General features: G+C 47.3%; 1 protein-coding gene across 9 annotated transcripts in view; it reads left to right on the forward strand.

Annotated features, from left to right (window-relative positions):
* Positions 1-467: 467 nt before the first annotated feature.
* Positions 468-24294, forward strand: part of KMT2D (lysine methyltransferase 2D) — a 100900-nt gene continuing 77073 nt past the window's right edge. For 3 of the 9 annotated variants that reach the window (XM_035103912.3, XM_035103914.3, XM_035103913.3), the window contains exons 1-5: positions 859-2061; positions 16758-16822; positions 20341-20473; positions 20781-20998; positions 23846-23955. In XM_035103912.3, the coding sequence (XP_034959803.3) occupies positions 16774-16822; positions 20341-20473; positions 20781-20998; positions 23846-23955 (510 nt within the window). In that variant the 5' untranslated portion in view covers positions 859-2061; positions 16758-16773. Of the gene's footprint in view, positions 836-858; positions 2066-16757; positions 16823-20340; positions 20474-20780; positions 20999-23845; positions 23956-24294 lie in introns of those variants that run through there. The other 6 variants (XM_035103907.3, XM_060271989.2, XM_035103908.3 and 3 more) reach the window with 6 other exon arrangements.

Raw genomic sequence — 24294 nt, forward strand, 5'->3', positions numbered from 1 at the left:
GAGAAATTGGAGAGCTCGGTGCCGCTGGGGGGCGCAGCGGGACCTCACTTGAGCAAAGGTTATAGCGCGAGTCCTGGAGGCATGTGCCCGGGCGAGGGAGCGAGCGCCCCCTTCAGAGACCAACAAGAACCCTCCACCGCTCGCGTGCCCTGCTGAGAAAAGTGCTGTGCTGTCTCTTTTTTTAAAAAAAAGGTATTTATTTTTATTATTTGCTTCCCGGTCACCCCCATCCTGTGCAACGAGCGGAATCGCGGCTTCCTCTCCCCTTGCAAGGATTGCACCTGTCCCGCGTTCCCTTGCACCCTCGCGGAGGGTGGGGAAGGAAGAGCCCTCTGAACCCGTCCCACGTGCTTTTCGCAGCCACCCGGCCCGGGCACGGGAGGGTTAAAGCCGGCGAAGTGATCCGCAGCCGAGCGTGCGCTGAGGCTCCGTACGGGCGCATCTCTCACTTCCCCAAAAGCCATTGCTGCGTGCCCTTCCGCCATCGGGTTCCAACACAAAATAAGTGCCCGCTCCCTCCTTTTTTTTTCTTCCTCCCCCCCTTCCCCCCCGCCGTCTCGAGGCAAAGGCGAAGGGGGGCTTCAGACCGGATCTCACCCAGGATCCCCTCTGCCTTTTCCGAGGGGGAGAAGAGGCGTCCGGAGAGAGGGAAGGGACAAGGAAGGGGGACAAGTCCCTGACTCCGGGATCCCACCCTCCCCTCGCACAGAAAGAGGAGGAGGGAGGGGGAGGTTAAGCAAACCCGGAGCTGGCCCAGCAGGACCTACTTTCCTCTCTGAAAATGGCTGCCTCGGTGAACACTTTCTGTTCCATTCCTTGAAGCCCTTCGTTGTGGGTGGGTGCGGGGGGAGGGAAAGCCGAGTGGGGGGGTTAGAGACCAGCCAGCGATGCTGCTTTGGGGCCCCCTCCTCCGCTGAAGCTGAGAATTAGGGTGCAAGGGGCGAGAAGGGGAGAAGTTTAGTGGGGGGAAAGAAAAGAAAGGAAGAGGAGAGAGCGAAACAGGAAAAGAAAGAGAGGAGGCCTGGAACAGAAGGTAGGGAGGAGGCTAACAGCGGGAGGGTTGAGGTGGTGGTGGTGGGGAGAGACGAGAAGACCCCTCCCCAGGCGAAACAAGGGTGTGTTGGTTGCAAGCCACCCTTCCGAGGGAGGCTGTGGCCGGGCGTGTTTAGCTCTGTTCCGTGTAGCAAATAATAAGAAGCGAGGATGGTGAGCTGAGGCTCCGGGTTAGTTTTAGTTGTGTGTCTTACCGGGAAAGAGAATCTGCGCGGCTGGGGAGAGGCAAGGAAAAGTATGAACGTTCCATCGGGAGGGAAACTCTGAACGTTCTATTTCACCCCCCCCCTCTTCCACTCTCCTCCATTCGCTCTCTTTCTCCCTCCCCCCACCCCCCGGGAGCCCTCAGCGTTCCATCCGGCCTAGAAGTGAGTGTTCGAAACGTTCCATTCGGGTCGCCTCCTGCTTAAGAGCAAGGGGGTAAGCGGGAGGTGCAAGGGGCGGGCAGGCGGTGGGTAGGTGGGGGGGACGACCCCGAGAGAGAATCCCGGAGGCAGAAGTGAGCGAGGGGACGCGCAGGCAGAAAGGCCTTCTCCGTCGGATGCGGCTGCTTGAAGATCAAAGGCAAAACCGGAGCTCCCTTTGTGTGTCGTCCTAGGGATCTTGCTGCTTCGCTCTTCCCTTTGGGCTGATTTTGGAACCCTGAACTGCCGTGGTGGAAGGAAGCAAAGCTCACCCGTCCCCTACTCTCCGAAGGGGGCTGGGCGGTCTCTTTTTTTTCCTGGGTGGAGAGAGAGCCTCGGATATTGGAACTAGCATCCTTCCCAAACCTTTTTGTTTTGTTTTGTTTTGCTTGTTTTATCCTCCCTTCGCTCTCCGGGTGGCTGTAAATAAAAGTCCAGCAGAAATATATATCTATATATAGTTTTTTTGTTTTTTTTTAAGGAAGGGAACAAATGCAAACCCTTCCTTTTCCTCCCTTCGTGATTTTTTGGATAATGATTTCTGCTATATCTTGCCGATGGATTTTGCCGGGTGAGGATTTCTGGATCGCCTTGTAGAAGAGAGGTAGGTGAGGACTCCCCATTTTTCTAGATCTAGAGAAGAAAGACAAGCCCTAATCTCTTAGCCGTTTTTGAATGTCAAATGTATTGAGGGTGCATTTATGTCGGAATTTTAAACCTCGCTGATTTATGTGGCATTCTGGTGCATGAGAAATTCTGTTGTGTAAAAGCAGTTGGGGAAGGGAAGGTGGTGGAAGGCCGCTGTTAGCAAGCAAACTGAATATATATCCCCCCCCCCCAGTCTAGGCCTCTGTGTTTCTTTCGCCTTTATAAATTAGCGATTGGGAAGGGGGAAATGGTTTTCACATCCTTCCTGTTGGGAATAACAGAGCTGCCTTAATTTTGGGTCAAAGGAGGACGTATTCGTTTCTTTCCCTTGGCCTAAGAAACACAAGTATCTATTGGTATGTTTTGCACAATGATGGAATCCACAGGGAACTGTATTTGTTTTGGACCAAATCTGACTTCTCTTCTTGTATTGCGCTAAAGGGGGAAGTGTTTGTTAACAACTCATTAGAGGTTTCTAGTTATTAACCCCCCCACTCCCTCTCTTTGCCAGCTTTGCTTCCCAAGTGTCCCACATCTCCCCCACCCCCACCTTACATTCAGTTTCACTGGGATTAAAAGGCAGCTTTAATTTGTAGATTGGAAGGAGAGACAACCGTCACATTACAAATAGGTGTTTCTCTCTACAGGACTGTTGCGTTGTGAGGTTTCTTGAAAATGGAGGGCTCTCTGAGGGGCCCGGTCTGATTGGAAATGTTCCTTGCACCACCCCCCTTTCAAAATGTAGGAGGCTTCTCTCTCTTGAATTAGGTTAGGGTACGGCATTCTCCCTCCTAGAAACATACAAAGTGGCAAGGCCTACTTCTCCCAGAACGCCACCCCCCCCCCAGCAGTGTAGCCTGCATGGGATTATGGAGGAGTCCGGAGGGATTTGCTGAGAGATTGGGGGGGGGGTGTTGAAGAGGAGAATTGTGTTGGCATATTCTCTCTCTCTCTCTCTGTGCCAGTGTTCTTCTAGGTCAGGCATAGGCAACCTTGGCTCTCCAGGTGTTTTGGAACTACAACTCCCATGATCCCTAGCTAACAGGGCCAGTGGTCAGGGATCATGGGAGTTGTAGTTCCAAAACATCTGGAGAGCCAAGGTGGCCTATGCCTGTTCTAGGTGATAGTATGCTTGGAGACAAAGCTGGGATTGGGGGGGGGGCGCAGAGGTGGTGCTGGTAATTGTCTCGCAAAACAACTCCTTTTTTAAGATGCCGAGATCCATATTTGCAGTAGGCTGCTGTTGAAGAGCAGTTGCAGAGGTGAGCAGAATTTCCTGTTCTAAGAGGGGGCCTGGGGTGGGTGGGGCGTGTGGCAGAGTCTGGCCGGTGAGTTTTGTGCCCCAGTGAAATACAAATACCTTCCTTCACCCTCTGGGCTGTCAAAGAGGGGACTTTGTGGGCCACACCTGTTGCACACACTCTAAACCAGTTGCCTCTCTGAAGAAGAGCAGAACTTCTCGTTTTCTTGACAGTGGGGAGAGCGAGCGAGAGCAGCTGAACGGCAACTGGCTTTGCGGAGGGCAGTGATACATGTGTGCCCCCTTTCATGCACAGGTGGGGACCCTCAGGCCCTTCAGAGGCTGTTGAGACTCTGGCTCCCATTGCCATTCCTGACCATGGGCCATGCTGGCTGGTGCCGTTGGGTTTGGGGAGTCCAGCAACATCTGGAGGGATGTGTCTCCCCCGCTCTGGTTTAATAAGACATTCCACATCAAAGGGCAGAGCTCACCTGCAGTGTGCTGCATGATCCAGATGGTGGTTTAAAATCCTGTTACTTACATTATTTAGTTACATAAATATATATATTTTTAGCGAAGACAGAGTTCCTACCAGGGGTTGCTGGACCTTTGATCTTGCTGCACATATCTTGTTGCAGCAAACTCTGCAAAGGGTGTGTTTTTGCAGCTGTGGGAGATTTGCAGTTGTCACTAATATTTGGCTACCCAAATAATTACGGTATTTTCTTATTGTGCGCGGTTGCCTCAAATGGTGATAATAGAACCAGAACTTCTTGCAAGGGGAAGGACTTCTGTGTTTGCATCATTCGTGCTGCAGAATCGCACTTGGGACTTCGGAAATGAATTCTGTGCACGCTTTAACCCTTATTGCTTGAGAAGCTCTTTATATCATTTGATTTCCTTGTGTAACTGCTGAGTTGTAATGATAATTGCAAGAAGAGATAAGAGATGGGTTTGCCCCTATTGCCTCACTGTCAGCCACCAGCTTTCATTGAGGATCATAAACAGCCGTAACCAAAGTGTCCATTAAAAATCCTGGCCCTAAAATAGAAATATTTTTGAATTTCTCAAGAAAACCAGGAACTCCTTATTTTTGTGACTACAGGCCTTGCCTCAATCCAGACCTGTTGAAGCTGTATGTATGCATGTACACTAAAATCTAGGGTTCCCAAGATCAGCTGTTGAGGCAGAAGGTTTGAGCTGAAGCCTAAAGATCTTGTTGGTAAATGGTCACTGATCTGTTAACCAGGTAAGAACTGATGAGCAGGCTCCTAGTACAGTGGTGCCTCACAAGACGAATTTAATTCATTCCACGAGTCAATTCGTTTTGCGAAAAATTCGTCTTGCGAATCGCGGTTTCCCATAGGAATGCATTGAAATTTCTTTTTTTGCCCATAGGAACACATTAATTAAATTTCAATGCATTCCTATGGGAAACCGCGATTCACAAGACGAATTCGTCTTGCGGGTCACCATTGGATCGCAAGACACATTCATCTTGCGAAAAATTCGTCTTGCAGGGCATTCGTCTTGCGAGGTACCACTGTATTTCAACTTTACTGGGCCAACCCAGATGTTTCAGATTGCCTGGCAGTAGCAGGGCCTTGTGTTACTCTCCACTCCCACCTGTGCCTGGTGAGAGCTCCGAAGGCTAAGCTTTTGTAGATCTAGGTGACTTGCTATGCTAGGTCTTCATTTCTGGTTCAAACCCTGGGATCCCCGCTTTATAGATCTGCCTCATCTGCTGGGTCTTTCAAACTTGGCCACTGCAAACACCTGTTGCCCCATCATAGAATTTTGCACAGATTATACCCACCCTATAGCCTTTTTTTCTCTTCTTAATGGGTTTTACATTTATTTTACTTTCCCCATTTTGTAAGTTTTGGGGGTAAGCGAGGGTGGTTTGCTTCTTCATCTTAATTTATTTCCATGAGCCTATGGAATACATTGCCCTTTTCATTTTATTTATTTCAAAAAAAATTTTCTTACAGATGAGGCAGAGGTAGATTTGACAAGGGACAAGGGCTGCTTGGCAAGGCTAAATCGGAACTTTTGAATTGACACCTAGTGCTTTGTCCAGTGATGTGTTTTGCCTTTTTTTGGTCGGCAAAGGTGTACCATAGGAAGGCCTAGAGGGAACAAATGGATTTGGTTTGAGATTTGAGGAGATTCTAAATTCTGTTTTAGCACTTGCGGTATTTTTCAGTGTGGCTAAATGGAACGTGTCCAGAAGAGGGCAACCAAAATGGTCAAAGGCCTGGAAACGATGCCTTATGAGGAACGGCTTAGGGAGCTGGGTATGTTTAGCCTGGAGAAGAGAAGGTTAAGGGGTGATATGATAACCATGTTCAAATATATAAAAGGATGTCATATAGAGGAGGGAGAAAGGTTGTTTTCTGCTGCTTCAGAGAAGCGGACACGGAGCAACGGATTCAAACTACAAGAAAGAAAATTCCACCTAAACATTAGGAAGAACTTCCTGACAGTAAGAGCTGTTCGGCAGTGGAATTTGCTGCCAAGGAGTGTGGTGGAGTCTCCTTCTTTGGAGGTCTTTAAGCAGAGGCTTGACAGCCATCTGTCAGGAATGCTTTGATGGTGTTTCCTGCTTGGCAGGGGGTTGGACTGGATGGCCCTTGTGGTCTCTTCCAACTCTATGATTCTATGATTCTATGATTTGAGAGGAAGTTTTGGCTCCCCCGGTGAAAGTCCTAGCTGGCATGGCCGGGGGGGGGGGGAATGATGGGAGTTACAGTCTAACAATTCCTGGAGGGCCACAAGTTCCCCACCAATGGGCTATGTCAATGCTAAACCCAAAACCAGCTAATAGTTGTGGCTTCTCATCTCTCCCTTGCCTATGGGGAGATGTGAAGGCAGGGGATTTCAGTTTTGTGTTGAAGATCTTGTCACCACGATGTCACAGTTCCTAGTTTTCTGTAGTGATGGGGGCAGGGGGGGGGAGCTGTGAGGTTTATACTAGCTGAAGTATGGAGCGTAGACGTGTTGGTGTCTAACTTTATTTGTAAAATGGCACATGTTAGAAAGGGTTACAGTTGCCAGAATGGAATACCGAGTTGCCATTTTTTGAGCCCGGTGGCTCAAACGTCCTATTTTTCAATCATGACTTCTTGGTTCCTGAAATTTGTTCTGATTGTGCAGATGAGATATAATGGATAGAATTCTACAGGGTGTGCTGCTAGTGTGTGAAAACGGTCAAGATCCAAGGATTCCCCAGGCACGCACCTCCGGGTGAGGGAGACCTTCCTGCTGCCCGGGCATCTTTGCTTGGTCGCAAGTGGCCGATATCCAGGTGCAAAATGCGCCTGGCGAATTTCGAACGCTGGTCACATCCCACCCTTTAGTTCAGTTGCAGCTCTGAAGATAGCTGTAGTTATAAAATAATAAAACAGTTTTTTTAATTAAAAAAAAGTACGTTACAAAACAATACTAAAAAGGAAGGTCAGTGGCTGTTTACTACTAAACTGGGCAATTTTTATTTTTAAGCTGGGCAATTTTTATTTTTATTTTTAAAAAGTATTTGTGTGAAGGCAAAAGCATAAGGCTTGGCACCTGGAGTGATGCTCGGACAAGAGAATTCCTTAAGTGGGGTGCCACCACTGTGGAGGCCATTTCTCTGATTACCACTCACCTCACCTCACCTGGACGGCGAGCCGTCCAGAGAAGAGCCTCTGGAAACAAATCTTGGGCAAGTTTGTGTGGGAGTCGGCAGCCCTGAAGACGATGACCTAAATTTCCGAGTAGTCTTCAAAGGTAGCCCCATGTGCAAAGCATTGCAGTAATCTAATCTGGAGGTTACCAAACCATGAATAGTGATGCCAATGCACAATTGGATTTCAAGTCCAGTACACAAGAGCAGCATTTCTTGTGGTGAAAGCTTTCGGCATTTTGTGGGGTGGTATGTGCATACTTTAAAGAAAAAAAACGTTCGCTCGTGATTTAACTCTTAAGATTTGATGCCCTAATCTGAACATCAAGGACCAGGAGTTACACAGTCTTTGGTCTTCTTGAAACCACCAAACTGGATTTCCAGACCAGTTTTTGTAGGGGAGTCTTTTTGTTAAGCAGCAACAGTGTAATGCAGAGGTTTTTCAACCTTTTTGAGTCCCTTGACCAACTACTGTACATTCTTTCTGCGGCACCCTTGTGGGGCTCAGGAGCCCAGTTAGGTCACCCCTTGCCTGCGGAGCCAGCAGCCCCTCACCCATTTTCAAACACCGTCCCATGTGGGGTGTTCTCTCAGCCTCCTCTCCTCTCCCCTGGTCAGCCCCATAGACACCATTTTGCCTGGGGAGCTTGCAGCCAGGGCTGCTGCAACAAACAGCTGAGATACGAGAGGGCATCGGAGGGAGGGGAGGAGAGAGGGACATTCAAGGCACCCCAGGGTCACAGCACACTGGTTGAAAACCCCTGGTGTAATGTAAAGCAAGTGCATAGCTGAGACTTGTTGGCTATACTTTGTGTTTTTACTAGAACCACGAGATTCACCAAATGGAGCTTGGTGCAGGAGACATAGACTTGAGGTGCAGGGGACTCTCAGCAGAGGGATTTCTGAGGACCAGAACTGAACAGAGCTCAACAGTCCTTCCATGCAAAGTTCCATTCTTGCTTATCCCAAGCTTTCATAATTTCATTGGTCTAATATAGGGGTGTGTGTGTGTGTGTGTGGTCATATTGTTTTTGCAATAGTTAAAAAGCTGGGAGTTGGAAATCCTTGGTGATCTATTGCATGTCATCCGGGTAGCTATTGCATGTCATCGATCTTACCTTTTGCCCGTTCCTGACGAAAAGGCGTATGTGGCTGAGGAAGAGGTTTCTTCTTTTCCTTGTAGGCCTGAAAGGCGTGACTTGCTTTTTTGCATTGTAATTTTTATTTTCCTCCAGTCATAGGTACGAATCCTAGATGCCTTTTTGACATGGTGGCTCTGAGAACCATCACTGTGCCATACCCAATATCCCCATTTTCCTTCAAAGTCAATAAAAACTCCTGTCCTATTGTGAGGCTATGTGAAAATGGCAACTAGGCAGGCACCCTGTTTTAGCGACTGTAACCCTTGTTTAAGGGGTTAATGGCACCTAGCTTATGTATCTGAGTTTCTAACACTGGCCGCGTGTTAAGGTCAAACAAACATCTACCGTACGAAACAGAGAAGAAGGTGTTAAACATTGCAAATCGGCAAACTGCGTGTCTGAACAAACCCTGTTTTAATCCTTAAAGCAAGTTGTGATCTATAAAGGCCACTTCACATGTTGCATAAATTGTTTTCGTGTAGTCAGTCCACAACATACGTAGTTATGTTGTCATAGAAGATTGTTGAAACTCTTTTTATCAGGACCTTGATATTGCAATCCCATGCACTTCTGCTTGCAGGTATTTATCATTGCATTCAATGGGCCTTGCTTCCAGTTTACGGTTGCAGCCTGAGTGTATTTGCTACTGTGTTGGCAAAAGTTGGCACTGCAGAAAGAACCAACACATATATGGATAATTTTATTTGTATGCTGCCTTTCCATAGTTCAAACCATTGTTCCAGGTGGCTTACGGCATGAGAATAAAAACCACCTGATTACAAACGTAACAGAATTATTAAAAATCAATAAATAAAACATGAAAAGTACACAGCCGAGTTAAACAATTTCCACACAAATCATAATAAGATCTAAAATAAAGATACAAAGAATAAGATCAATTACAGTAGCAACAACAACACCCCAGCCGAAGAGTCTGTTCAGCAGCCTCAGATTTTGTAGCTGGAGTCAGTCCGGGCCCCGGCTTTCCAGGCCAGGTGGGAAAAGGCCTCCAAGGCGGGGAGCAGGTCTTCCAAGACTCGCAACCAGGATACTTGTTACTAGCAGTGTTGAAGCTGTTGGTCAGTTAGATTAATTTATTTAAAAGCTTTTGGTCAGTCAAAAATATGCCCCTAATTAAATCATCCATCAGATTATTAGAAATGGTTTAAATATTTTTAATGCAAGGGCTTCGCCAAAATGTAAGGAGGCAATTGGCATTTTGGGGAAGGCTTCCTCCCCATCCCAGAGGAGGGAATGCTTCCTCTTTTAAAAATGGTTTGTGATGTGGTACATCAACATGTTTGTGTCATCCATAAAATGATGGAAGAATTTTTTTTCCAGGACAAGTTTATATATATTCAAGGATACGAAGGTGTGTTTTATTAAAAAGCATCTGTTTCAATAAGCTAAAGAGTTCTTTAACTGTTTGGTGGCCTTCCTAGAAGCTATTGTAGGCTATGGGTCAAACAGGGCTGGAGGTTTTGTGAAAAAGACAGCTGCGGTATTGCAGTTTACAGTCTAAGAAGCGAGGCAGGTCCAGCCTGTGTGTGGGGAAAGCAGGCATTAGTTCTCTTTTTTTGCCCTTCCACTAAACTACTTGCCAAGGGGAAGGCTGCATCCTTGGGGCTGGGTTCCCAGGAGGGGCAGGCTCTGTGCATCCTTCTTCTCTTTCCTGTGCTTTGGGGAAGTTTTCATCCGTGTCATTCCCACATGGGTAATAGTTAAGCTTCCCCCTTTGGAAAATGTTTGTGTCTGCCTTCTTTAGTGGAAGATCTGAACCTGGATTACGGGAACAAGGCTTAAGTAATTTTGAAAAGCATCATCCTACCGGTATATAAGCCTTCCCAAAAAGCTTGCCTTACACCCGATCTGACCATTTCCCCCTCTAACCCAGCAGTGTGTACTATGACTGGCAGCAGCACGTCAAGATCTCAGGCACATGGTCCTTTGCAATGCATGCTCTCTTTACCTTTTCAGCAAGAGATGCCCAAGGATTGACTCTGGGCAACGCATGTCCTCTACCATTGAGTTGCGATCCCTCCTCTGTTTGTTAGCAAAATACCCTGCTAGAAATTTCATTGCTAAATTCTGCGCTAACTATGGCCTTTGGAAGCCAGACTGTGCGCACAGGCCACATTCACACCATCTATTTAAAGTGCTGTGCTGTCACCTTATAAACAGTCACTGCTTCCCCCAAAGAATTCTGGGAGCTGTAGTTTGTTAAGGGTGCTGAGAGTTGTTGGCAGACCCCCTGTTTCCCATCAAAAAGAGTTCCCATAGTTCCTTGAGAATAGGGGATTGATTGTTAAACCGCCCTGAGAATTGTAGCTCTGGGAGGGAGAATAAGGCATCTCCTAACAACTCTGAGCACCTTTAACAAACTACAGGTCCTAGAATTCTTTGGGGAGGCCGCAAACATTTAAAGTGGTATCATAGCACTTTGAATGTGTCCATTGTTTTCTGGTGGTTCCAAGAGATGGTTTGATTCAGGCGATGAATGTCTGATGTAGAGCAGTCTATTATTATTATTATTATTATTATTATTATTATTATTATTATTATTATTATTATTATACCACTCTATACCAGGAGGCTTCAGGGAAGTTCAAAGAAAAGATCAACATAAAAACCACAATATATATAATCAAAATAAAAACAACCCAATAACAGCCCCCCCACTGCTGTTGTCGGGTGATCACTCCCTGCATCCTTGTGGTGTAAGCTCTCTCTAAGTCTTTTGGATGTGCTCCGCAGTTCCTGGAGATGTTAGTAGACAAGATGGTGATTCAGGTAGGTAGAGCTTTGAATTTCATAGACTGAATTCGGTATCTTATATTCTGCCCCAAAGAATATAGTAAGGATATACAGAATATAGTAAGGATAAGGAGTCTGTTGCATTCCAGGTATTGTTGGACTACAAATCCCATCGTCTCAGCCATGCTTGGCTGATGGGAGTTGGAATGCAACATCTAGAAGACCACACAAGTTCTCCCTTTCTGAGCTATAGATAGACACTGCACATTTTGAGGCACTGATTTTTAAATAGAGTCGTACCTTGTTTCTTGAACAGAATGCGTTCCGGGGTTCCGCTCGACTCCTGGAACCATTAAAAAACCAAGGTGTGGCTACTGATTGGCTGCAGGAGCGTCCTGCAGCCAATCGGAAGGTGCGCCGGATTTTCAGCTTTCAAAAACCAGAAACTTCGCTTCTGTGTTTTGATCGTTCGGGAGCCGATTTGTTTGGGAACCCAGGCACCAAGGTACGAATGTAAAGGAGTCAAAGGTATATGTATTACACTGAGGCTGAAGTGCTCTGCACACATTACCTGGGATGAAGCCCCCTGGACGCAGTGGGAGTTGCTTCCTAATACACCTGTATGGGATTGTGCTGTGCGTAGCTCAACCTTGAGAGCGTGAGGAAAGCTTGAATTAAAGAAGACTTTTTGATGTTATATGGAACCTTTGATTCTGGAACAGAACCCAGTCCTGGCTCCTGTTAACTTCCTCTGCTCCAACTTACTGTGTCCTTGAACGGGTTGTGATCCCAAAAAGAATCCGGTTTTCTGCCATCCGATGGAAGGTGGGACATTGCTAGTGGAGGAGTTTCTGGGCAGAAGTGAGCAATAGTATTTCATTCCTCAGGCAAAGTGATGAGATGGCGTAGCAGCAGGGTTGCCATATTTTGAAGAGAGAGAGAAAAAAGGTTGTTTTGATGACTCTCATTTTAAATCCCCCTACTATATGTAGGCTGTAGAGAAGCTGCGCTATATTGCTGAGGGTGGGGGCCAGGAGAAGAGAAGAGGAAAGCAGGTCTTCAACCACCAGTTATGTCTATGTCTCATCCAGGAAGTATAGCCAGAAGCATTTTGTCAAATTTAAAAAAGGCATAAATTTTACCCCTGAAAAAGAGGGTGTGTTCTGGGAAAAGAGGACACATGGCAAGCCTGGTTCGCTGAAATTTAGGCAGTGTGATTTCCCTTTTCTGTTATACCGCTAAACCCCGGAGAGAATGTGAATGAGTCAATGAAGGCAGTGATTTTCATTCCTTTCCGGCGTGGGATCCACTGTTAACCCCAAGTGCCAATATTCACAATATGTTTGGCCCCATGTGTCCATCTTTGGTTCTCGTTTCCCCCCCTTTCCTCTTGAATTTGAAAAAGCAAAAGGCGTGGTTTGTTGTGGCCCAATTTTGCGTGGAGTGTTCCTCAGATTGTGGGTCATAACCACCAGCTGCAGACCAATGGCTTGGCTCCTGTACACAAGGGGGATATCCTTTGGTTATAAAATAATGTGGCATTCCCTATCCTGGTTCCCTCCAGATCTTTGGGTCTCAGGGGTTGAGTGGTGCGTGGGGCAGTTCTGGGCACCTGTCCTGCCTACTGAGCATACCAGGAGGGGCAGGTGAGTTTGCCTCCTGATATGCCACTGAGGTGAGCCCAGCTGCATGATGCCACCCTCTCTCTGCCAGCTGCTGCTGCTGTTTGGATTCCAACTTTTTCCAGCCGCAGTGATGAGGAGGGCATCTCTTGGGCTTGGGGTGGGGCGGGAGGGAAAGATGGACGCCTTGTTAAAAGGTTAAAAGACTTCTCTTCAGGGAAGGGGACTTCCACTTGCAGGAGACAGAGGTTCCGCAGACGCTATGGCAACAGGTTCAAGCCACCAGGGAGCAGACATCTTCTGAAGGGGAGGCCGGAAAGTGAGGAGCGCTGTCAGTTGGGGCAGAAAGTGGGAAGTGGTGCAATTTGGTCAGGAGAAAGAGGAGAGACACAGTCTCGCCTCCCCTTCTCCGCTGGAAGTGGGGTGGCCTAGCTGGAAGCAAAGGAAGGCTTTGGCGTCTCCCTCGTTCCTGGACCAGGAAGTAAAGATTTGGAGAAAGTCACCCCCTTCCCTCCAGAATGACTTTAAGCAGGAGCTCCTAAATGTATATTCCCAGTGAGCCCCTGCCTTTGGGGGGTCTTGTCTTAACGCAGTGATAGGCCAACCCCAAAACAGAGGAACGAGAGGCTTAGTTGAGGAGGAGCACCCCAATGTCCTGAACCTGAGGCCTGCCCTTTTCTCTAATCACCTTTGCTTAACTTCCGGCCCCCAAATGCCACTTTTGGATTTGTTGCGTGGCCTCTTTTTTTGGTGGGTGGTTCCGGGTGCAGGCCCTGGCTCTCCTAGGAGCTTGTTGTCTTGTGGGTACTTTTCATGCGTCCTTACTTTCTCTTTTGAGCCTGGAAGATTATAGAGCGGCCTTTTCTCAGACATCTTACTAGATGTTTTGCTGTTGCCATTGCTGCTTTCTGCCCCTCTGAATGTTTTGAATGAGATCAGCCAGTGGACCTCTTCCTGCTTGACATGATGATGATGATATTTCTAGGCCACCCATCTGACTGGGTTACCTTGACATTTCCTTGACATCTGATGGGGAGGGCGTTGCATGGGTTGGGTGCCACTACTGAGAAGGCCCTAGGCCTGGTCCCCTGCAACCTCGTTTCTTGCCATGAGGAAACCACCAGAAGTCCAGGGGAATCCTGTCCCAGATAATTCTGTGGTGGCTTACTCCACTAACGGAGTGAGAAAAGTGTTCAGTAAGGATCCGCGTGACCTGTGTGGTACTTAATTTTTGAGGGGAGTAGTCACGAATTTGGATTCTACATGAATTCGGTGGCGCTGTTTTTACTATTGGGGGAATGTATGCGACGCTTTGCACTGTAAGAAACGCTGGGTTTTCTTGGTTGCCCCAAAATAACTTTGGGTTGGGCCCGTCAAGGACTTAAGGGTTTTGCCAAGGAATGAGGTGGGGATCTTCCTCACGGGAGGCCTCAAATGTCACATTGTTGCAGTAATTTAGAAGGCCATTTCTATATGGAATGGCAGAATGATACCTGAAGGCCATTGGCAACCAAAGAGATGCTAGTATGCCCACCAGTGTCCCTCTTCACATGCCCCCCACACCCTGCAAATATGTTTTGATTGGATAAGATTCTTGTTGCTTACAGAGTTTGGGTTTGGTAAATCAAGAGGTTCTGTCTGTCGCTGTTCATCGGAAGAGACTAGGTACTGAAAAATCTGAATTAATGGAGCGTTTCTGTGTCACTGTATTGATGTGCGGTCAGATTCCCCACCCCCCTTTAAAGGGCTCCATGTGACCTTTAATATTGCCAGCATTTGCACAGACTGCTCTTCGCTTTTGCTTCCTGTGTTTCCGTGGGGCGAGAACGCTGGTTTGTTCGTTTGTTTTTAAAACGGGGGTGGGTGGTTTTGCATTTACTTTTAGTCCTGTTGCATGAAAGGGGCAACTTTCTGGTTAGGGAAATTGAATCTTGGCTTTGTTTTGGATTTATTCCATGCCGTTGTAGTGAAATCTTAAAGAGTGATGGTCACAGCATTGAAAAGAGATGCAAAATATCTGCTCCCTTAAAACCCTATAGCCTTCAAAACCCACTTGAACAGGTGGAGATCTAGACATGCATTCACATTGTTCGAGGTTTCTGTATCTTCTGTGTTGCTTGCGTACCGTGGAGCAATTGCACCTTTGTACAAGGGGCTTGTGAGATCTGGTTTTATGGTCATAGCTTTTGAATTAATGAGAGGGGGAGGGAAGCGCCTCTCATCACTAGACCTTAGAATTTATTTTATTTTCTGCTTGGGCTGGAAGAAAGCTAAACGTTGGAATTACAAAGTTGTTAAATTCTTGTTAACATTTGACAGTAAAGAGATAAAATACCCTGTGCACCATAGAGCTGGGTGTTTTTGCTAGGATAATGCTTATTACAGTTTAATTTTAGACGCCTTTTTGCAGAGGCTTCAAGGAGTTGAAGCGTGTTAAGAAATGGGGAACCAAATTGTCGGGAGTATTTAGAGCCTGGCATCATTTTCAGTTAACTGGAGATGTTAACCATCGTTAGGGTGTCCCAAATCTTATAGCACCATCCCGTGATACTGGGGTGGAGGTGTTTTGTTTTTCCAGGGTATTTGAAATATAGCCTCTGTTGTAACTAAATTAATCAAATATATTCAAATTGGGCTGGGGGGGGGGAGAGAGAGGTGATCTAACAATACTGTTAGAGGTTCCAAAGGGATGATATATCTTTTGATATATGTGATCCAGTATTTGACCCACTGCCTTTTGTGTTTTACAGCAAGCCCCACTGCCCCTATTACCGGGGGGGGGGGGGGAGAGTTCACTGTGCCACAATTTCCCCAATGTAACTTAGAATATTCTGAGGATTTCCAACAGCTCTGGACCCCGATGCTCTTTGGTTAGGACAGAAGCCATTTTACCTACCGCATTCCCATTTGTTGGAAAAATGAGAGAGTTCTTGGAAATGGGAGGTTTTTTGGGGGGAGGGCGTAGAGAGAAGCAGGCTTCCTTGTTTTTACATTACCTGAGCTTAATCGGGCGGAAGGAGAGGTGCATTTATTACATACCTGCAGGTAATCTGGAGAAAGTTGTTTTTTCCCATTTTATTCCTAATGTTGGCCCTCTTTGATGCATAGGGAAGTTTAGCAGTGTGTAGGCGGCAATTCTAAGGATGCTATTGACCTGGGCTTGTAGTAGGTCACCTTACTCCTCTTGTGGTTCTTGTACAGCCTCTTCTGCCTGTCTCCATCCCCCCCAGAGCCATTGATTCAGGAAGAGGAGTAGATTATACAAAACAAGTGCATGCAAATGCAGATTCTATGTCTTGAGTGCAGAACTTGGTGTGTATCAACATGTGAGGTTTTCCTTTCTTGCATTTGTTGGGCTTTCAGCCTTGTCTTATATGTATTTGTTTTTTATTCCATGTTTAACAGTTTTTAATGATCTTATGTGTACAGTCGTACCTTGGTTCTGAAATGGAATCCGTTCTGGAAGTCCGTTCGACGTTCGAAAACCAAGGCGCGGCTTCCGATTGGCTGCAGGAGCTTCCTGCACTCACGCGGAAGCCGCGTTGGACGTTGGGCTTCTGGAAAAGTTTGCAAACTGGAACACGTCCGGGTTTGTGGCGTTCGAGATCCAAGGTATGACTGTACATTACTTTGAGACGGTGGTTTGGAAGGTGATTAATAAATTAATAGTAACAATAAATAATGGGGCTTGGCCACAACATGTCTTGTTTGGCACTGTTTAAACCAGGCATCCCCAAACTGCGGCCCTCCAGATGTTTTGGCCTACAACTCCCATGATCCCTAGCTAACAGGACCACTAGTCAGGGAAGATGGGAATTGTAGTCCAAAACATCTGGAGGGCCGAAGTTTGGGGATGCCCATGGTTTAAACCAAATCCGGCCTGTGGATGGTCCGGGAATCAACATGTTTTTACATGAGTAGAATGTGTCCATTTATTTAAAATGCATCTCTGGGTTATTTGTGGGGCCTGCCTGGTGTTTTTACATGAGTAGAATGTGTGCTTTTATTTAAAATGCATCTCTGGGTTATTTGTGGGGCATAGGAATTCGTTCATTCTCCCCTCCCCCCCAAAAAAAATATAGTTTGGCCCCCCACAAGGTATGAGGGACAGTGGACTGGCTCCCTGCTGAAAATGTTTGCTGACCCCTGGTTTACAGCCTAGGGAGAGGCTAAGAACAAAATAGGGCTGGGGAGAAGAAAGTTTCCTGAGCTGTTTTCCTTCTTGTCTAGGTCTCTTGGATACAGGATGGATGATCAGAAGCCACCTGGTGAGGACAAAGACTCTGACACACCAGGTAGGTGCCCCAGTTTGGCTGCTGCTGCTGAGCAATTTGCCTCCACAAGAGGTTCAGATTCTCTGGTCACGAGAGGGGAGATATCTTCAGAGCTCTCCTCTGCTTTCAAGAACACAGCCTTCCAACCTATCCAAGTGACGCTGACACAAAATCCCACACATACACTAAGTAAAAGAATATGTTTTTATCACACACCCCTCTCCTCCCTCTCTTTCCCCCTAACCTTATACAGTGGTACCTCGGTTCTTGACCGTCTCCGTTGACTAATGTTTCGGTTTTTGAGTGCCGTAAACCTGGAAGTAGATGCTTTGGTTTTCGAACACTTTTTTGGAAGCCCAACATCCGACGCGGCTTCTATTTTGAGTTTTCCATATTGAGTTTTTGGTTTTCGAATGTTTCGGAACTTGAACGGTCTTCCAGAACGGATTGCATTTGAAAACCGAGCTACCACTGTACTGCATACAACGCCAATGTCTCACAACAAATGTAACTGATCTGTATAAAACACAACCTGAACAAAAGAGACAATGCAAATATTTTAGTAAACCATGGACATCTTTAATATTTTTTTTTAAAGTCTTTATTCCAGCAAGCATTTTCACTGAATCCCAGTTTCATAGTTTTCACCAATTTTTATATCTTCTGTTTTTTTATTTCTGGGTGGTGCTGTGGTCTAAATCACTGAGTCTTTTGGGCTTGCTGATCAGAAGGTCAGCGGTTCAGATCCCTGTGACGGGGTGAGCCCCCGTTGCTCTGCCCCAGCTCCTGCCAACCTAGCAGTTCGAAAGCATACCAGTGCAAGTAGATAAATAGGTACCACTGTGAAGGGAAGGTAAATGGCATTTCCGTGCACTCTGGTTTCTGTTGTGGTGTTCCATTGCACCAGCAAGAGAAAAGGACTTCTCTCAAATAATAAAAGTTTTTGTCAGAAACCAAGGATTAGTTAGCCATTTTCATATTTTTAAGGAAATGTAGCCCTGTTCAGACATTAAAAAAGAAGAAGAATACAGCCTTCCAGAATTAAACGCACTGGAGTGGTAGTTTTTCTTGCCTTTACAGTCTAGGGAGGAACTGTAAAGATGTTGAGGGACACAGAACTGTAAAGATGTTGAGTGACACAGAATATTGGGCTGACGTTGAACACAGGAGCAGTGTGCTGAGTTCCCTCTCCGATGTGTAGTTTTGCTGGCTGTGTGCCTTGACATCATGGCAGTGTGCGTTAATCCCGCCTCTGTCGGCCATCATTGACTGCACTCTAGGGAGGCCACAAATCACCCCTTGTAACCACATCAGGACACATTGGAGTAGATGCTATGCATGGGAGAACTCAACATGCGGCCATCTTTTTGTGTATGTGGCAAACCAATGTTTTCGTTTGTTTAGCAACTTGTAAATCTTGTTAACCTGAGAGATTGACGTTAAAAGGACGGATGAGCGTCAGAGCGGAAAACCACCTACATTCTGCTCTCTCCCAAATAGAAATATAACCAGCATCAACATAAATATAAATATACACGTTATGAAATAACGTTGCATTTTAAAATACACGTCATCCATCTGTATTTGTGTAGGCTTGGTAAAGCAAAGAAAAAATCAGCAGGCGCCTTAAAAACAGTACAGTCAATGTGCCTACCTAATCTCAATTGGCGGGGAATTCCAGAGTGAAGAAATATGAAATATTGCCTTTGTGCAAGTACTCGACTTACGAAAATTTGAGTTATGAATGAAAAAAAATGGCCGCACGCTTCCTTTTTTTCTGACATCCGAAAGGAAAACCGTTGCGGTTTAGATGGGGTTTTTTCGACACAAATTTTAGATGTGGTTTACTTGACTTACGAATTTTTCCGTTTCCAATGCATTCCAGTGGGAAACCGCTTTTTTCGACTTACAAACTTTTCGACCTACGAATGTGCATTCGGAATGGATTAAATTTGTAAGTCGAGGGACCACTATGTTACGGTAAACTGGTCCTGAGCTGGGTCTCGTTCCTGTCAGCGGTATCAGTATTGGTGTCAAACTTTTATTTTAATCACAGACCAGCACAAAATAAGAAAAATACAGAAAAAACTGAACACATAAGACTTAAAACAGGCAAGGGATAAAAACTAGTAGCTGAAAGGTGAGGTGATTATATAAAACATAACTTAAAAACGATAGAAACAAGGACAAACGGTTAAAAGCGACTTTAAAGAAGGGAGCATGAAGGAGCATGGGTCTTGCATTTTGGGCCTAGTTTGTGGCGCAAACCATCCTTCAGCGAATATCCATAATAGCAGTGCAACTGAGTATGTAACATCTGGGTTTTCATCTTGAAGTAGCAGGGAGGCAAAAAGTTCTGTGTTCTTTGTGACCTGGAAATTTATGTAGTGCAGGCAAGATGAACTTAGCTCGTATATCTGTATGGTAAGGTAAAGGTACAGGAACCCCTGACCATTAGGTCCGGTCGTGACCGACTCTGGGGTTGCGCGCTCATCTCGCATTATTGGCCAAGGGAGCCGGCGTATAGCTTCCAGGTCATGTGGCCAGCATGACAAAGCCGCTTCTGGCAAACCAGAGCAGCACATGGAAACGCCGTTTACCTTCCCGCTGTAGCGGTTCCTATTTATCTACTTGCATTTTGACGTGCTTTCGAACTGCTAGGTTGACAGGAGCTGGGACCAAGCAATGGGAGCTCACCCCGTCACAGGGATTCGAACCACCGACCTTCTGATCAGCAAGCCAAAGCTCAGTGGTTTAACCCGCTAAGCTGTTCCTGTCAGCAATTGTGCTTGATAATGCATATACAGTGGTATCTCAGGTTAAGTACTTAATTGGTTCCGGAAGTCCGTACTTAACCTGAATCATACTTAACCTGAAGAGAATTTTCCCATTGAAAGTAATGGAAAGTGGATTAATCCGTTCCAGACGATGAAAAACACCCCCTAAAACAGCAATTTAACACAAATTTTACTGTCTAACGAGACCATTGATCCATAAAATGAAGGCAATAATCAATTTACTGTACTATAAAATAAATAAGACAGTATTTTAGATGAAAAAAATTAACATTTACAGTATACAGTGGTACCTCGGGTTAAGTACTTAATTGGTTCTGGGGTGCCATTCACACCCCGAAAAGTACTTAATCCGAGCGGTGATAGTGTGCGAAGCGCCAATAGAGTGCTTCTGCGCATGCGCAAAGCGTGCAGATAGCTTCTGCGCATGCGCGCGGGGTGGAACTCGGAAGTAAACACTTCTGGAACCACGGAGTACTTAAACTGAAAGTGCTCAAACTATAGCAAACTTAAACCGAGGTATGACTGTATTCCCCACTAGACATGTGAAGGTCTGGGGTGGGGGTAGGAGACCCAGAAAAATGTGGAGGGAGGGGAGATTTCCTGCCCCCAATACATTCCCCCCTCGGGCCTTCATATCTCGTATCACTCCTCTGTGAAGTCCTCAGTTTGGGCAGGGAAAGTGACACGAGCGATGCGCTTCCTACCCAGTTGCCCGGCTTTTGACAAACTGCCCTCTTGCAGCAGCAGATGGAATTGTGTCCTTGGAGGAGCAGGGCAGCGTGGAAGCTGATCCCTTGAAGCCACCAGAAGAAGGCCCTGCAAAAGAGGCATTGGAAGAAGCGGAAGCGGAAGCAGAGCCAACCCCGACCTGCAGGTGGGAAACCTTGGCGGTGTTTCCCCCCCCCTTCCTTCACTTGGAGTGCTTTTCTTCTGAATGGGGAGGCTCTCAGGGGTTCGAGGTTAACAAACCGTAGTAGGAGAATCCGGGGAACAGTTTGAAGGGGAATCCGGAGCCTTGCTTGGCATCGGATGGTTACAGAGAGTCCAACATGGATGCACAAATAGGACTGGAGGACAAGAAGGCCTTGGGATATTTTGGGTGGGACCACCCTTGCGGGTTGGAAGGGGGTAGATTTTCCTTGCAACGGCGAGCATGTTCTCATGTCCCCCTTCCTCCCCAGCTCCCCACCCAGGCGCTGCGCATTCTGCAACTGCAGCAAGTGGAGCCTTCACGGGCAGCGAGAGCTGTTGCGCTTCGATCCGGTGCCTGGCTGGGCGGACGAGCTTTCGGAGCCGCAGGAAGGGAAGCAGCCTGGCTCGGCGGAGGCTGGAGGTGACGACCTGACCGTGATTGGCTTTGCGGATGGTGTGGCAGTGCAAGAGGTGTTTGAGCCAACAGGTGAGCCCAGGAGGTGCTGAGGAACCTCCGCTGAGAGGAGCCTAGCCTGGCACCCCTCCACCTCACCCCTGCGCCATTATGCCCTTGCCAAAGCTCCCTTTCCTGATGTCTCTGTGCAGCCCAGCCTAGAAATCTTAAAAGCGGGTTGGCTTCTGATTTGTCAATGCTCCCCTCTTTTTTTAATCAGGAGGGCTCAGGTTAGAGTAAATCGGGAGAGCGGGGAGTTCAAACTTCAAGTTTGCAGAATCTTTTGTTTTTCTTGTCGTACTGGCGTGGTAAGAATTTACTTCTGCACCACCGTGTTCATTACCCAGGTGAGGGAACGCACCACAGAACCAAGGAAATAAACGGGTCCAGCGCCCGGGAGGGACTCGGTGTTTATTAAAGCTGTTGCAATAGGACAGCCTTGCCAACCAGCTGTTCATGAATGCATGCACACAAATGCACACACACGCACAAACCCGGTACCTTGCCAGCCTGAGATGCCATGCATTTATTAAAGCTGTTGCAGTAGCCTTGCCAACCCGAGATGAGCACATGCACACCCACACCCATACACAAAACCAGGGACCTAGTAGTGACTTGAGAGCATACACTTGGACTTAAAGAGCAGATTAACTCCTGGAGCTATGCACACACGCTTAGATGTTTCTTTTCAGTCCTAGAGCTCATCTCTGCTGTCCAAAATCCACACCTGGTTCTCCTGTTCCCCAGGCTTCCTGCGTTTCAGCAACCTACTCTTGGGGTGGTGAATACTACTACTACCGTGTTTCTCATAAAATAAGGCGTGCCTATAAAATAAGCCATGGCACGATTTTCATGCGTTGAAAAAATATAAGACATACCCCGAAAATAAGCCGTAGTGCTAAGTGCAGTTCTGGAGGGCCTCGCCAAAACACCCAGCAGCGCGCGCCGTGTGGAGCCCCGAGCCAGCGGGACCCAGCTGAAGCGCCGACAAAGCGCCTGGCAGCCCCGCGCAAAGCGCCCCGAGCCGCAGGAGGAGGAGGAGGATTCAAAGTGCTACAGAGCACTGCTGGGTCCCGCTGGCTCGGGGTGCTCCGCGTGGCACTGCTGGGCGCTTTGTCGGTGCTTTAGCGGGACGCGCTGCTGGGTCCCGCTGGCTCGGGACTCCACGCGGTGCATGCTGCAGGCCCCGCTGAAGCGCCGACAAAAGCGCCCAGCAGCGCCATGCGGAGCGCCCCGAGCCAGCGGGGCCTACAGCAGTGCTCTGTAGCACTTTGAATCCTCCTCCTCCTGCGGCTCGGGGCGCCCTGCGCAGCGCTGCCGGACACTTTGTCGGCGCTTCAGCGGGTCCCGCTGGCTCGGGGCTCCATGCGGCGCGCGCTGCTGGGCACTTTGTCGGCGCTTGAGCAACATCAGCAACTTACCGGTAATTAAATAAAATAAAATAAGACACCCCCTGAAAATAAGCCACAGGCTTATTTTGTTGAGTAAAATAAATATAAGACGGTGTCTTATTTTATGAGAAACACGGTACTACTACTACTACTACTACTTTTATTATTTATACCCCGCCCATCCAGCTGGCCTCCCCAGCCGCTCTGGCCGGCCCACAGCACACATAAAAACATAGGAAAACGTCAAAAGTTAAAAACTTTCTGATACAAGGGAGGGAGGGAGCCTTTTTGTTGTTGCTGTTACACCATTTTGAGCCAGAAAGCCTTGCTGATCTACTGTGACGTCATGCAGTGAGGGGGACAAAGGGAGCACCCATATACTGAGCCAGGCCATCAAGTCGGTCTAGTTCAGTACTGTCTGCACTGACTGGCAGCAGCTCTCCAGGGTTTCCGGCAGGAGTCTGTCCCAGCCCTGCCTGCAGATGCTGGCGAGCAAACCTAAGACCTTCCTCGCGCACCCCTTGTGGTACTGCACCACTGAGCTTCAACCCGTCAGCAGTAGATCCTGGAATTTATTACATTTCTCCTTCGGGGTGCCAAACTACAACTAATCCAGAATGCTAGAATGGCCGCCGTCACCATATAACACCAGCCCTGAAAGACCTACATTGGCTCCCGGTACATTTCCGAGGACAATTCAAAGTGTTGGTGCTGACCTTTAAAGCCCTAAATGGCCTCAGTCCAGTATACCTGAAGGAGTGTCTCCACTCCCATCGTTCAACCTGGACACTGAGGTCCAGCTCCGAGGGCCTTCTGGTGGTTCCCTCACTGCTAGAAGTGAGGTTACAGGGAACCAGGCAGAGGGCCTTCTCGGTAGTGGCGCCCACCCTGTGGAACGCCCTCCCATCAGATGTCAAGGAAATAAACAACTGTCTGACTTTTAGAAGACACCTGAAGGCAGCCCTGTTTAGGGGCGTTTTTAAGGATTGATGTTCTATCGAGTTTTTAATATTCTGTTGGGAGCTGCCCAGAGTGTCTGGGGAAACCCAGCCAGATGGGCGGGGTATTATTATTATTATTATTATTATTATTATTATTATTATTAATAATAATTACTACTACTACTACTATTACCGTATTGGCCTGAATATAACCCACATCCGAATATAAGCTGCGCCTTTCAAATTCAAGGGGTGGGGGGATAGAAAAAAAGACAATATCCGAATATAAGCCACTCCCTTAAAAATTCTGCAGGCACTCATACCCGTTCTGTTTCAGAAGCCATATCATGAAAGCCAATTTTTGTGAGGTTGCAAAGTTAAGCCGCACTTTAACTTTTCACAGTCGGAATTTGAAAAAAAAAAAGTGAGGCTTATATTCAGGCCAATACGGTATTATTATTCCTAATTCCCCAGGCTCCTGCGTGTGTGCCTTTGATAAGGTTTGCTTTGCTGCCCTGTTGACTGTTTTCCTCTTCCTGTTTGTGCAGGTCACTTCTGGGCTCATCACTGGTGCGTGGTGTGGTCGGCCGGAGACTTGCGTTCGGAAGGGTCATGGTTGAGCCTTGTGAACAAAGCTGTCATCTCAGGGATTGCACAGGTTTGTCGGGGCTCAGCTGTGCTGGGGGTGGGGTGGGGCGGGCGTGTTCCTTTCTAGCTCTTGTGTCGGGTGGGCCCGGAATATATGGGGTGCGCTAGGAGAGTCCTCCCAAAGCAATGTCCTAGGAACTGCTTTCCTCATGGAGCACAGAATACACCTTTATACTATAATCCTCCGAAGGGACGCGGGTGGCGCTGTGGTCTAAACAGCTGAGCCTCTTGGTCTTGCTGATCAGAAGGTCAGCGGTTCGAATCTCTGCAACAGAGTGAGTTCCTGTTGCTCTATCCCAGCTCCTGCCAACCTAGCAGTTTGAAAACACACCAGTGCAAGTTAGATAAA

This window comes from Zootoca vivipara, chromosome 2 (assembly GCF_965207765.1).
Source record: "Zootoca vivipara chromosome 2, rZooViv2.hap1.1, whole genome shotgun sequence".
Taxonomy (NCBI): domain Eukaryota; kingdom Metazoa; phylum Chordata; class Lepidosauria; order Squamata; family Lacertidae; genus Zootoca; species Zootoca vivipara.